This window comes from Etheostoma spectabile, unplaced genomic scaffold, assembly GCF_008692095.1.
Source record: "Etheostoma spectabile isolate EspeVRDwgs_2016 unplaced genomic scaffold, UIUC_Espe_1.0 scaffold00018528, whole genome shotgun sequence".
NCBI classification, from domain to species: domain Eukaryota; kingdom Metazoa; phylum Chordata; class Actinopteri; order Perciformes; family Percidae; genus Etheostoma; species Etheostoma spectabile.
The window spans coordinates 5,719-20,930 of NW_022604307.1; the positions used below are offsets into that span (position 1 = coordinate 5,719).

At 43.0% G+C, this 15,212-nt stretch overlaps 1 protein-coding gene and 1 long non-coding RNA gene across 2 annotated transcripts; one reads left to right on the plus strand and one right to left on the minus strand.

The window, feature by feature from the left end:
• The first annotated feature begins 1,336 nt into the window (after positions 1-1,336).
• LOC116680985 (uncharacterized) lies at positions 1,337-8,825 on the plus strand. Its single transcript, XR_004329940.1, has 3 exons — positions 1,337-1,347; positions 1,387-1,394; positions 8,677-8,825. It is a non-coding gene; the product is annotated as an uncharacterized LOC116680985 (long non-coding RNA).
• LOC116680984 (C-type mannose receptor 2) lies at positions 5,406-13,907 on the minus strand. Its single transcript, XM_032509563.1, has 6 exons — positions 13,345-13,907; positions 9,734-9,924; positions 7,578-7,806; positions 6,789-7,133; positions 5,925-6,022; positions 5,406-5,860 (listed from the first exon to the last, which is right to left on the minus strand). Exons 1-6 carry the CDS (start codon positions 13,379-13,381, stop codon positions 5,726-5,728), a joined length of 1,035 nt encoding a protein of 344 aa, XP_032365454.1. The 5' UTR covers positions 13,382-13,907; the 3' UTR covers positions 5,406-5,725.
• Between the last annotated feature and the right edge of the window lie 1,305 nt (positions 13,908-15,212).

Genomic DNA, 15,212 nt, shown 5'->3' on the forward strand with positions numbered 1-15,212 from the left:
CACACTAACCACACAGACACACACACACACACACTCACTCACGCACACCACCCTAAACACACACACACACTCACTCACACACACACACAAAAACACACACACCTCACTCATGCACACACACACAAACACACACACACACACACACACATACACACTCACTCATGCCCACACCAACAACATTTAATAAAGTCTACAGTAATATTTTAAATTTCTACATTCTGTTGATCAATGTCTTTCAGCCTGTCACATGTCAGACGCATGTGACATGTGACATGTGTCTACGGGTCTACTGGTCTACGTGTCTACGTGTCTAGGTGTCTACGGGTCTATTTGTCTAGGTGTCTACGGGTCTACGTGTCTACGTGTCTACTGGTCTACGTGTCCTTCACTCTACAGGAACAAGGAAGTCCCCCAACCAGGGCAGAGTCGAGGAATGCTGTTTCTTATTTCCATCCAGATCGACGCAGGTGTATTCATTAGTCTTCTCAGGTCTCAGATGAGACTTCTGTTCAGTCTCATCTAATCACGTAGTCCTAATACTTCAGAGAACCCCTCATAGAGTCCATGTGATAGTCCCCCCCCCCCCCATGGAGTGTCTTTAGATGCTTTTGGCTACAGTGGACATGGAAGACAAGTCTTAATATGCTATTTACTACAGTGACATGAAGGACAGTTGTTTATATGCGTTGGCGTGTGTGTATGTGTGGTGTGTGGTGTGTATCGGTTCCTGGTTACACATCTGACGGCCTGAACATTTTCATTGAGAACATTTCCTGTTCAGGAACAATGTCCCTTCCATCCAGATCCATGTGATAGTCACACCTGTGTCTCTAATCTCATCACGTAGTCCGATACTTCGAAGAACCCTCAGAGAGTCCATGTGATAGTCCAACATGTGTCCCATTCACATGCCATTTTTATTATGTAGCACTTGTCATTACACAGAAACACACACAGACACACACTAACACACACAGACACACACACACACTCACACACACACCACACACACACAGAAACACACACACACTCACTCATGCATACACACAACACAAACACACACACTCACTCACGCACACACACACAGAACACACACACACACCACTCACATCACGCCACACACGGAAACACACACACTCAATCATGCACACACAAACATTTAATAAAGTCTACAGTAATATTATTACATTTCTACATCTGTTGAATCAATGTCTTTCAGCCTGTCACATGCAGACGCATGTCTACGTGTCTAGGTGTCTACGGTCTATTTGTCTAGGTGTCTAGGTGTCTACTGGTCTACGGGTCCTTCACTCTACAGGAACAAGGAAGTCCCCCAACCCGGGCAGAGTCAGAGGAATGCTGGGTTCTTATTTTTCCAACAAGAAGAGACGCAGGTGTGTTCATTCTTCTTAGGAAGACATCTTACACCTGTGTGACGTGTTTCTAATCTCTGAAAGCTCCCAGCTGTCATGACAACCCCCCCTAAATCAGCCAGACCTGGTGTTACAGTTTTTTTTGAATGCTTAAGCACTAATCGTGATTCTTGTAGCACAATTTCTAAAACTATTATACGTATAGCAAAACCACTCACTGAGTTTGCAAAACTAAAAGCACAAACACTGCATTGCACTCAGTTTGCAATTTTGTAACACACATTTTGCAAAACTGTAGGCACAATTCACTGCACAACACTCTTTTTTGCAGAACTTTAAACACAACTCACTGCTTACACTCAAGTACCACATTTCCAACACACTCCTAGCAAAATTATACACATGTATGGTTATCATTAACACTATTTTGCCAACTGTCTGGCACACTTTCACATGTGAAAACTGTTTTAGATAATTAGTTCACTTTGCAATCAGCCTAAGCACTATAAATAAGCCACAGGTAAGCTGTCTGTGTGGAGTACAATGGATGGAGCAGTAAGAGTGAGAAGACTGAGAATCAGAGGAGGCCGAGGGACGTGGAGTTGAAGAAGCAAGAGGGTTAGAGGAAGTTAGAGGAAAAGGACAAGGAGGAGCAAGAAGAGGACGAGGAGGGGAAAGAGGAAGGGTAAGAAGAGTAAGAAATAGAATAACTGATGACATCAGAGCTACACTAGTGGACCATGTCATCAACCATGGGATGACCCTGAGGGAACCTGGCCAACGGGTTCAGCCTAATTTGAACCGCTACACTGTGGCAAGCATCATCAGGACATTTCGAAATGAGAATCGGTAAGTACTTTGTGGCACTGCCATACTCTAATGAGAAACACAAGAGTGCCATACATGCAAAAACACTGAAATTGTTACTTTACAGAATTGCTAGACGTCCAGATGTTGGGGGCAGAGGAAGAATGTTCACTCCAGAGCAAGAGACCCATATAGTGAACATGGTGATTGCCAATAATGCAATAAGACTGCACGAAATACAGCAGCGCACGATTGATAATGACACCATCTTTCAAAATATACACAGTGTAAGCATTTCTGCACTAAGTCGTGTACTTGCGCGCCACAGACTAAGAATGAAGCAAATTTACAGAGTTCCTTTCGAGAGAAACACAGAACGTGTAAAGCAACTGCGATATGACTATGTGCAGGTAAGCTACAGTGTCATTGGTTCTGAATCTGGGATATGACTATGTGCAGGTGAGCTACAGTGTCATTGGTTCTGAATTTGGAAGTGCATACTGTAGTGCTGTGCATGGGCCTGATGTGATGCATTTGTTTTGTCTTGTCCAGAGAGTGATGGAACTAGAAGCAGATGCCATGGGACATGAGCTACTTTTTGTAGATGAGGCCGGTTTTAACCTCAGTAAAACCAGGAGACGTGGCAGGAACATTATTGTACACCGTGCCATCATCAATGTCCCAGGACAACATGGTGGGAACATAACCATGTGTGCAGCCATAAGCCAAAATGGTGTTGTTCACCATCATGCAACCATAGGCCCATACAACACTGCACACATTATTGCATTCCTGGACACCTTACATGACATGCTCACTGTTCAGAGACCAGAGCAGACCCCATATGTCATCATATGGGACCATGTTAGTTTCCATAGGGCTGCTTTGGTCCGCAACTGGTTTACAGACCACCCATTCTTCATGGCACTCAACCTCCCGCCATACTCTCCATTCTTAAATCCCATCGAGGAGTTCTTCTCTGCCTGGCGCTGGAAAGTGTACGACCGTCATCCTCATCAACAGGCAGCCCTTTTACAGGCAATGGAGGAGGCATGTGGAGATATTGACCAGGCATAATGTCAGGCCTGGATACGGCATTCAAGGAGATATTTTCCCCGGTGCCTTAGACTGGAGGATATCGCATGCGATGTGGACGAAATTTTATGGCCAGACCCAGAAAGACGACATGATGTAGGCTGATTGTTTTTTTGTTTTTTGTGAAATTACTATTTTGTGTTCTGACTTTGTCTTGGTTTTGATGAGTGTGAATAAACACCAATACTTGTTTGGATCCTTGTATGTTTACATGACACTATGACAAAAGTATGACCTCAAATTGACATCTGTACACAGAGAAAGAGAAAGCCAGATGTGTTTTGTATTCATACCATCAGTGTGTAGTTGGCACATTGTGTGCTTAGTAGATGATGGCTTGTGTTTACTGTTTGATACGAAAACACCATTTTTACGAAGGTGTGAAGAGTAAATCTAGCTGTGTTCGCTTTTGCAAGAGAACTACAATGTTTTGATAATTGGGTGAAAGGTTTCTTATTTGTGTGTAGAGTTTTGCAAAAATAGCCAATAGTTACAAAAATGTGCTTAAGCAATCAGACAAACTGTAAGTTTCAAAATATTGGATAGAAATTCAAGAAAACAGCGAGTCAACTTGTAAAATAAAAAGATCTGTTAAAATGATATTCCTAAATAAAGACCTTATAATACACAGTAGGCTTAGAGGCCACGTCAACTGTACGTAACCTTACGTGGTGTCCTGACGTAAGAACGAACGGCTGCTGACTAACTTTTTTAGTTTGTCATATATTACCTAAATGTGGTCTGAATTATGGTTTATACTACACGTGCTTTAGAACATCGTAACTCAAGCTGCGTGTCGTCAATAAAACAAAACTATTATACATAAATATACAGTATATATATATTAAATATTATTTCTTTGCCATTTATGATCCGTTAGCTTCCTCTGTGGCGAAAAGCTGATTGGCTCTCACGCGGCTTAGGAGTCCCATTTCTGGATTGTCATTGGCCGTCCCGTGTTGTCAGTCAGAAAATGACTCCCGCCCCTCGAGATATTTGACAGAGGCTAAATGCTAATGCTAATCCCTGTTAGCTTCGAATAGAAAAAGGTTTTAAAATAACTCGACGGTAAACTGCGGCTGATTCGGAAAGGAGACAACAACATGTCTGACGTTGTTCAGTGAGGTCGCGGAGTTTAACGGAGTAGTACTCCGCTCCATTGATAAGCTAACGCAGCTAACCGTTAGCCTCCGCTCGGGTTAGCCTGAGTGTGAATGGAGTCGTAAACAGTTTAATGTCTGCCATATGAAGCTGTCTGTCTACGGTTCTGATCGATTACAAAGCATTACATGTGGCATTACATGTGTAAATGAGAATCACAAAAAGCTTATTTACCTCTCGCGCTAACATTGCTTGTACACTGCACTCTTCATACTGTGATGAGCGCAGAGCGCATGCGCGAGTTGAGACCGCTGTGTGTTTATGTTTTAGGTTCATGTTCATCTCTTTGGTCAGTACACAAGAAAAATATAAAAAAAATACTATAGTTCTATACTATATATACTGTATATATAGTATGTGTCAGGATGGATAAGAACAATATAAATAGTATATTATACTTTACTAGTATACTATATATAAAATACTATATATAGTACATGTCAGGATGGCTATAAAAACCTCTTTATTAACGGTTTTAAGCTGTAACTAATGTTTAAATGACATAACAGTTCAGAAGAAGAGCTTGTCTTGTTGCTAAGAGACAGATAATTATTATCACACTCTTAAAAACCTTTGTCTTTGAAATTCACTCTTAAAAAAGTCTTTATTTCATTTTGGCATTTTTTCCCAATTACACTTTTATTTCTCATTTTATGATCAAATATAACAAGAAAAGCATCTAATCTCCATATAATATATTAAGATATAATCAAATAAAACAAGAAAAGCATCTAATCTCCATATACTATATTAAGATATGATCAAATACAACAAGAAAAGCATCTAATCTCCATATAATATATTAAGATATTATCAAATATAACAAGAAAAGCATCTAATCTTCATGTTTAAGAAGCTGCAAAAAGATGAATTGATTATAAAAATAGTTGCGACTAATTGATTAAAAGTGTAACTTCAGTACTTTTCAACATGGACCCTATTTAGTTAAAGAGTAAGATCCTTTTATTTTACCATGAAACAGAAATCACCGTCACCAAACCACCAGACTCCATGTAAATAATCACTACTTTTAGTGTGTATAGAGCAGCATATCTCCACCAGACTCCATGTAAATAATCCCTACTTTTAGCATGTATAGAGCAGCATATCTCCACCAGACTCCATGTAAATAATTACTTTTTTAGCGTGTATGGAGCAGCATGCGCATGGGAAAATAGGGTCCAGGTTGAAAAGGAAAATCCAGAACTGACTCTGAATCAGCTGATAGTTGCAGCTCTGTTGTGCTCCGTCACATCTTAGAGGAAAGAAAGAGACGCAGCAACTCAACACTACAGCTCGTCCCTCTTCCTCCTCCTCTTGTTGGTCTTCTGGTCTTCCTTGTGGAAGACTTTTCCATCGGCCTGCTTCCTCCAGCTCAGCTTGATGTTGTGGTCCAGCCCCTGGGCCCTCAGCTTCTGTTGGAGCTGAGACACATATCTTATTAGATTGGTTCTTCATGAAGGTAAAACAGTAGAAAACATGATGTACCTGCTCCAACATGGCCGCCATCACATCAGACTCATTCAGATCCCCATCCCCCTTCTTCACAAACTTCACTTTCATCACTTTCTTTGAAACAGGAACCACTTTGGAAAGATCAAAGAAACTTTATGAGTTCAAACATGACTTACATCTCAAAATATACAGCTCAATATCAACGGAAGAAGGTTTCTGGAGAACATCAACGCAGATCATGGTTTTAAAAGTTGGAACATTCAATGACAGCCAAAGACTTATTTAACAAGGAGAAATGAACGTGCACACAAGCAGGCAGACCCACTGGACCAAGAGCCCTGGTGGTCTAGACCTGCTCTATCTGTAGATTATAGAGTGGTCTAGACCTGCTCTATCTGTCAATTATGGATCAGTCTAGACCTGCTCTATCTGTCAATTATAGAGCGGTCTAGACCTGCTCTATCTGTAGATTATAGAGTGGTCTAGACCTGCTCTATCTGTAGATTATAGAGTGGTCTAGACCTGCTCTATCTGTAGATTATAGAGCGGTCTAGGACCGTGGTCTAGGACTGAAGCCCCTGCAGGATCACAGGACGCTGCTTCCATCATTGGGGGAGCTGGGGGGGAACGTGAAGTAACACCTCCATCACATTTAGTTCTGGTTACCTACAGAATATATTTAGACTCTTTTATGTAATTCAAAAAAAATATAAACATGGTGGTATATATATACAGTATATATTACTCATTTATAATATACTTGAGTCTGATGCGTTCCACATAAAAAATCTAAAATTTTGAACAATTCAGATAAAAAAATCTGAAATGAGCATCAAAGCTCACCTGGACCGTACCACTCACCCGGACCGTACCACTCACCTGGACCGTACCACTCACCTGGACCATAGCAAATGAACGCTCTCTCCATGTCACATGGCCAGTCCTCCCAGGCTCCGGATTGGCTGAAGTCTGCAGCCACGCAGGTCTGGTTCCCGTTCTTGATATCAGGTTGCCCGGTCTTCCAGAAGCTGAATGAGGAGGAACTTCCATCAGACCACTTCCAGGGGTCTCTGGAGAGGCCAATCCAGGGTTGAAGGGGTACTCCAGCTATCACCGCCCTCATCTTCTGGATATCTGCCATGTTTCTCACGCTGGCCAGGTCTGTGTAGTTAGCTCTGCAGTAGCTCTGGGCTTCAGTCCATGAAATAGTGGTGTTGACGTGGACAAAAGTCACATTTGACCCTGAAAATGGAGCAAAGAGAATTTTGGAGGCAGCAGAACATCCTACCTCCATCCATCCACATCTGGGATTCAAGTCTTCATAGTCTCTCCACTTTAATAAGAAATGTCCTCCTAAAAAACAAGATTATATTGTTTTGATTATACGTATATCTGCATATGAATATTTCCTCAGGGTTATTAAACACACATATGTTTATATTGTAAGATGTGTGCACATGAACATGCACAAGTTTAATCTCTTTAATAAGAGGACTTCCTCTGGTGGGGGTGCTGGTGTCCCCTCTCATTCTGCCATCTCATTATCTCTGGAAAGCTCTTTGAATGGCACCACCTGGCCAGAAGCTGCTGTTGGTTGGAGTGACTGTTACCACGGAGACCGGAGTAATGAAAACAAAGAGGCAATGCAAAGCAGTGAAGGGAAACTTCACTAGTTAATACTCTTACCTCTGACATCTGCGCAGACTGGACACGCCACTGTGTGAAAACCTCTGTCGTTACAAATGTAGTCGAACCAGTCTCCATTATTAGTAACTGCGACGCAGGCTTTTTCACTGTATTTAACATCTGGTTCTCCTGACCCCCATCGTGTGAAGTCCGTCTCCCCGGGTTTGTAGAAACTTGGGTCTGACAGGGACCACCTCCAGCTGTCCCCGGACAGTCCTACCCAGGCTCTCTGGTTGCAATTAGACACTTTGTTAATTTCCATAAATGTAGTTTACATTTCAGTTTTCCTAGGTGAGAGACACTTTAAGATTAGCTGAGCTAGACGGACCAATATTAACCAAACAAAGGTTTCTTTCTTTCTTTCTTCCTTCTGTTTCCTCTCTATCACACACTTCACAAATTACAAAATCTTGTAATTCTCAATCCCAGTTGGCAGCACAGAACCATTTGGCGGTGAAACTGTAGTGAAGCGTCACAAATATAATTAAAATGTATTTAAGAAATAACTGTCAGCTCTCTGGTTGAGATATGAAGAATTAGACTCTACTGTAGCTTTTTGTTGGAGACCATATGTTGACCTAATCCTTCCATTAGTTCTTAGTTCCTCTGGAGGGTGTAGTACCTCCGGTCAGCTCTCTGGTTGTGATATGAAGAATTAGCGATAGTTTCTGATTTTGAATTAGCTTCTCAAGAACATAGATCTCTGCTGGTGTAAATACTGTTTGATGATTTAGTTTTGTTGAATGTTTTGCTGCATTAGTTGTTTTTAGGTTTCAGGGTCTGGTATCGACTTGCTTCTATTGCTGCCTCTTCAAATACAAAGAATTGAAGCAAAACTAAGTAAAAGCGATATTTGACCCTGCTCATTTGATGCTTCTATGTTAAAGTGCCCAAATTGATGGTATTGCTCATGTTCAGGTCCATATTTGTATTTTGAGCTTGGACCAGAATAGGTTTTCATGGTTTCATTATCAAAAAACACCATATTTGTCCCATTGGCCCCCCCACCTCTGGGAGGAACTGCTGGGGTCGGGTGCGTTGCCACATAGGTGGCAGTGAAGATCAGGGGGCCTTGATGGACCAGACCAGGGGGGCAGAGGCTCTGGGGAGGTGGAACGTCACCTCTTTGTGAGGGAAGGAGCCAAAACTTGCGCGGGAGGTTGAGCGCTACCAGTTAGATCTGGTGGGGCTTACGTCTACGCACATTCTCGGTTCTGGAACCGTACTCCTGGATAGGGGTTGGACTCTGTCCTACTCCGGAGTTGCCCAGGGTGTGGGGATACTCACAAGCCCCCGGCTGAGCGCCGCTGCGTTGTTGTTTACCCCGATGGACCAGAGGGTCGCCTCCCTACGCCTGCGGGTGACGGGGGGGACTCTGACTGTTGTTTGTGCATATGCACCAAACAAGAGTTTGGAGTACTCTATGGAGATTCTTGGAGTGGATGATTGGGATGAACGATTCCCTGATCTAAATCAGAGGGGTGGTCTGTTGTTGGACTTGTCTTGTCATGGATTGTCCATAACAAACACCATGTTCGAACATAGGGTCCTCATAAGTGTACGTGGTACCAGAACACCCTAGGGTGCTCATAAGTGTACGTGGTACCAGAGCACCCTAGGCCGAAGGTCAATGATCGATTTTATAATCGTTTCATCTGATCTGAGGCCGTATGTTTTAAAGGCCTCAAGGATGAACCAGGACTAGGTGGAGAGAATAGATCTCCAACCTGGCCTGGGCACGCCTTAGGACCCCCCAGTTGACATGGTTAACATGGCTCGGGAAAGGTAAGTATGGGGTCCCCTGCTGGAGCTGCTGTCCCCGAGACCCGACACCAGATAAGTGGACGAAGATGGATGGATGTTCAATGTAAGTGAAGAAAACCACTCAGTAACAATATATATTCAAATGTTTATGTTAATTTGAGGGTTGAGCTGTCCGTGGACATCTTCCAAAGTTACAGTCTTTGTTTTTCTGCTGCAGCTCAACAAGGAAACTCTGTCTGCTGAAGGTTAAACTCAAACTCTTTAGACTTCTACTACATTTCAAAGATGAATATTGTAGTTTTTCCTGCTCTACATGTAGTTCTTAGTTCCTCTGGAGGGTTTCATCCCTCCTGTCAGAAAGACTTAGACATGAAGGAGAAAGGTGTACTCACGTAGCTGTTCTTGGAGTAGAACATGTGGTCTAGATCTGCGGTGTTGTTTAGGATTGTCACAACCTCCTGTGTATCTACAGAGACCAGGTCTGTGTGTTTCTCTCTGCAGTATCTCTGGGCTTCAGTAAAATTCTTCCTGTCATACACAAAATAGTACTGACGTCCAGCAGCTGATGAGACAGCACTCAGCCCTGTATACACACACACACACACACACACACACACACAGCAGATTTAATATTTATAGCAGAGTGTGTGGGGGGGGGGGCTGCTAGTGCTGGACCAGCGCCCTGAGTGGTTGGGGGGTAACGGTGCCTTGCTCAAAAGCACCTGATGGTGCCCAGCAGGTAAAGAGGCATCTCTCCAGCCAACAATCCACTTTGTACTTTGGTCCTAAGGGGACTTGAACCAGCAACCCTCCGGTTCCCGACCCAACTCCCTTTGGGCTGAGCTACAGCCCCCCCCCAATAGTAACCCCAAGAGCACTGTAGGGACAGACACGTTTAACATAACCACCTTTTTCAAGACCGTTCCATGGATAAGACCCTGTTGTGTGTTAGTTACACCAACAGGTTTCATGGTAGAATAGATGTGTGTTGCCATTTGCACAGGTACAGGGTCAATGACGCCATCACTGATTGGTCGACAGCGACTTGACTGTCATCACCTCAGAGTCGACTTTAATATGGAGCTGGAACTGGTTCTGAACCCTCGGAGCGCGAGGCAGAGAGGGACTGACCCGGCCCAGAGGAGGCCCGGGGCCCCCGTCTGGAGGGTTAGGGTTAGAGCATGAAGATGGATAGAACTGGCCAATAGGAACGTGGCCCCGCACAACTGGCCAATAGGAATGGGGCCTCTCCCAACTGGCCAATAGGAATGTGGCCCCGCCCAACTGGCCAACAGGAACGTGGCCCCCCCAACTGGCCTATAGGAAGGTGGCCCGCCCCAAGTGGCCAATAGGAACGTGCCCCCACCCGACCAATATAATGTAAAATTAATAAAAATAAATAGTCTAATAGGGCTCTTTAATGAGAATGAAGCCCTAAAATAAGAACTTTATATGCATGACTGAGACAATGAGAACAATATGGTGAATACTGCTGAATCACCACAATATAGTATATACATGTATATACACATATATATATATATATATTATATATATATATATATATATATAGTAAAGATCCCCAGCAACATGCACTGTAAGAAAGCTACGTGTAAATGTAGACGTAAAAATACGTAAAAATATATCATTAATATTATTATTATTAATATTAACAATATTATTGATATTGTTAATAATATTAATATTATCAATATTATTGATATTATTGACATTATTGATATCATAGATAATATTAATATTATTAATATTATTGACATTATTATTGTACCTGAGATGTTTCTCATGGTTATGGTAACTCTGGAATATTGGAAACATCCGTAGTCATCAGTTAGTTATTTTAAATTGTTAATCATTGGCTGCCCCCCCCGGAGGATCTTTACGGTTCCTGTAAAGGCTGTAAAAACATCTTATGACAGTATCAAGACAATCTTTATGGGCCATTACAGCCATTCCCCTTGATGTCAACGAATCTAAAGAACACAGAATAAGATATGGTGATACCTCATAATAGCAGTTAGAAATGATACAAACACAAATCCACTACTGTTACCACTGCTACAGTAGTACTAGTACTGTTACCACTGCTACAGTAGGTACTAGCACTGTTACCACTGCTACAGTAGTACTAGTACTGTTACCACGTACTAGTACTGTTACCACTGCTACCGTAGTACTGGTACTGTTACCACTGCTACCGTAGTACTAGTACTGTTACCACTGCTACCGTAGTACTAGTACTGTTACCACTGCTACCGTAGTACTGGTACTGTTACCACTGCTACCGTAGTACTAGTACTGTTACCACTGCTACCGTAGTACTAGTACTGTTACCACTGCTACCGTAGTACTAGTACTGTTACCACTGCTACCGTAGTACTGGTACTGTTACCACTGCTACCGTAGTACTAGTACTGTTACCACTGCTACAGTACGTACTAGTACTGTTACCACTGCTACAGTAGTACTAGCACTGCGCATTTAAGCAACTCTATGACAATATAGATTTACTCCAGTTGTAGTGTAGGAAAGAAGGGACCAGTATTACAGTGTACCCCTATGGTTGGTTTATGCCTTCCCTAAACCATCTTGAATTATATTGTTATTAGGACGTGGGTTAATAGGAAAGACGTCTTTTCAGAAAACATTAAAGTTTGGTTAAACAACAATGAACACAGTTTAATTTAACATATGTTTTTTTTTATTTGAGAACAAAGCGCACCACTTTAAAATAAATCCTTATGGAAGTTTTTAAGGAAGGAGCTAAATCAATATTTTACGGATTACGATTAGCTGAGAACTCCATTAAACATTTTCACAGTATACTCAACAGTACACGTATTTGTACACCGTTGTATCCTTCAAAAGTTTTTTTTGAAAGCTTTTCCGAGTCCGTTGTCTGTGAGGTTGAAACATCCACACCAGTCCAGGATCTGGATGAGTCATGGAGCTCAGACTTGGTCTTAAACTGAGAATCTGAACTTCATTCCCCTGGTCTGCAGACTGCTCGCCGCAGATGCAGCTTGGCTTCCACACTCGTGGTAGGACGCGTCCCTCCAGGCCGCTGTGTGGTACGACGCGTCCCTCCAAGCCGCCGCGTGGTAGGACGCGTCCATCCGGGCCGACTCGTGGTAGGGCGCGTCCCTCCAGGCCGCTGTGTGGTAGGACGCGACCCAAAAATAACTGCAGGTCGATTGTGGGCGACAACGCTGTCGTGGTTAGCTCGCCGAAACTCTACTACCGAAGTTGCTGGCTGGCTACGCAACGTTAGCTATATCCGCTAGCATCCGTACAGGCTAACTATAGCCAGTTAGCTTTGTGTGTAACGTAACAAAAACCCACCCATCTCGTAGGAGCGAAGCTTACTATTTTATTCAATACAAATATGGTATAAAAGGTGGACTACTGCCACATGTATGATGTTGACAACATGGACGCATATATAGGCAACACCAAAGGCAGTCGTAATATTTACCTAGCAGGCTAGGCTAACACTGTTGTGCTAACGTCCGGCGGCATAGCGTTAGCTAGCGTCTAAACTTGTGAAAAGCCAAACAACTTCCCCGTCTAAGTTGTGTTTCACTTTCCCTCCAATATTATTATAAACATAATAAAGTCACCTGGACTCAGGGGAGACCATAGACTGTTAATTTTAAAAGACCAGAAGCCAGATTAGATAATATGTTATGTTGTTTGCAGACACCTGGACACAGTTCCCTCCAGGGAGTTTCACAGCATCCGTCTAACTTTCCTCGTCTCTTTAAAGTGGACGGGGCCGAGTCCTCTGCCGTGTTTCAACAGGAACTATTTCACCAGAAGGAGCTCAGAAAATAACTTATGATTACTGAGCTGGACGTCTCTTATTTTATGGATTTGATTTGCTAATAAATGAATAAACTGTGATAAGAGTCCTGTTGTCACACGGATATGTAAATGTGTCATAATAATAAAGGCTAGTAACATTTACGAAACATGAAACACTCACCTGATGCAGCCATGATGAGCAGAAGAAGTCTGTCCATCTTGCTCTCGGTCGTCCTCGCTGTGTCTTCAGACAGGACGCTGCTCTGGGTCGTCCTCACTGTCTCCTCGCTGTGTCTTCAGACAGGACGCTGCTCTGGGTCGTCCTCACTGTGTCTCCTCGCTGTGTCTTCAGACAGGACGCTGCTCTGGATCGTCCTCGCTGAGTCTCCTCGCTGTGTCTTCAGACAGGACGGTGCTCTGGGTCGTCCTCACTGTGTCTCCTCGCTGTGTCTTCAGACAGGACGCTGCTCTGAGTCGTCCTCACTGTGTCTCCTCGCTGTGTCTTCAGACAGGACGCTGCTCTGGGTCGTCCTCGCTGTGTCTTCAGACAAGACGCTGCTCTGGGTCGTCCTCACTGTGTCTCCTCGCTGTGTCTTCAGACAGGACGCTGCTCTGGGTCGTCCTCGCTGTGTCTCCTCGCTGTGTCTTCAGACAGGACGCTGCTCTGGGTCGTCTTCGCTGTGTCTCCTTGCTGTGTCTTCAGACAGGACGCTGCTCTGGGTCGTCCTCGCTGTGAGGACGCTGTTCATATAACTCTTGTTACTTGTTCCAGCTCCTCTACTATTTACATGTTAGGTAAATAATGATCAGAACAGATAATGGAAACGGTTCCTCTTGGAATTTAAATGGTTGATGCCTACAGTAATATGCAAATAGACAAACTCTCTCACACACACACACACAGACACACACACACAGACATCCTTCCATGGTAGGGTGTAGTGAATAACGCACATAATATTGATAAGACACATGAAAGTCTGGAAAACCTGACCTCCGTTTGCGGGGTTCAGCGGTTTTCCTCCAACCCTGCGTAACATGTTACTCCTGCACCAGATGGGTCCAGATTCACTGTTAGCAGCTCGGTGGGGGGGGCTGTGCCATGTGATAGGTGATCAATGCTGAACATTCATCCCAGACATTGAAGGGAACCTCACTGACACCGTCCATCAGCTAGACCACCTCGCCACTAGTCTTAGGACTCGAGATGTCTCCCAAACTGGACTGGGGTGCTTGTAAATTGGGGGGGGGGAGGCTTGGGGGGGGGGAAACTTGTGGTTCCAATAATCTCTGTGATCTGTTTCTGTTTAGAAGTATTTGCTGTATTCTCCCATTAATAATGATTTCCTCTTTGTTCAGTACCAAGCCTACAACTCACAGATGGTGGTCCTGAACAGTTTCATCTGCTACTCGGACTCAGCGTCCAAATTTGAGTTGATCCAGATTCATAAAATCCATTTTAATTCTCATTTTCCTTCTTTTGGACTAGATGCAGTGGTCGCTTAACCCTTGTGTTGTCTTCCCATCAAGATTGAAAATCAATGTTTTGAACTTTTTATGATGTTTTTGCCCCTTTTTCAACCATTTTTTCCCATATTTGCAACATTTTTGACGTTTATCACTACGTAACACTAACTCTTTATTTAGTTTTACAGTTGTTTTGGGAATTTATGGTCAATATACCTAATTTATAGGAAATTATAGCTAAGGTTTGAGTTAGAAAAAGCAGAAATTAGGAATTATTTAGACTAAAATTAAAGGAATAGGTCTTTTACTCGATACTATTTTGAAACCACTTTTTTTTTTATGCTATGAAAATTAATAAGACACCCAAAAAATGATTGAAAGCAGTGATTTGTACTTTCCAAAGAGCGTTGTGTGGACTCAATCATGTTATTTTGGGGAATTAAAAAGAACATTGATACAGGAAAACGGGTCAATTTGACCCGAGGACGACATGAGGGTTAAACTAAGAGGTTTAGATTCCTCATTTGGGGACATGCAGATGTGCAATGTCTTCTTTTCAGTTATTTTCCATTGTGTTGTGAT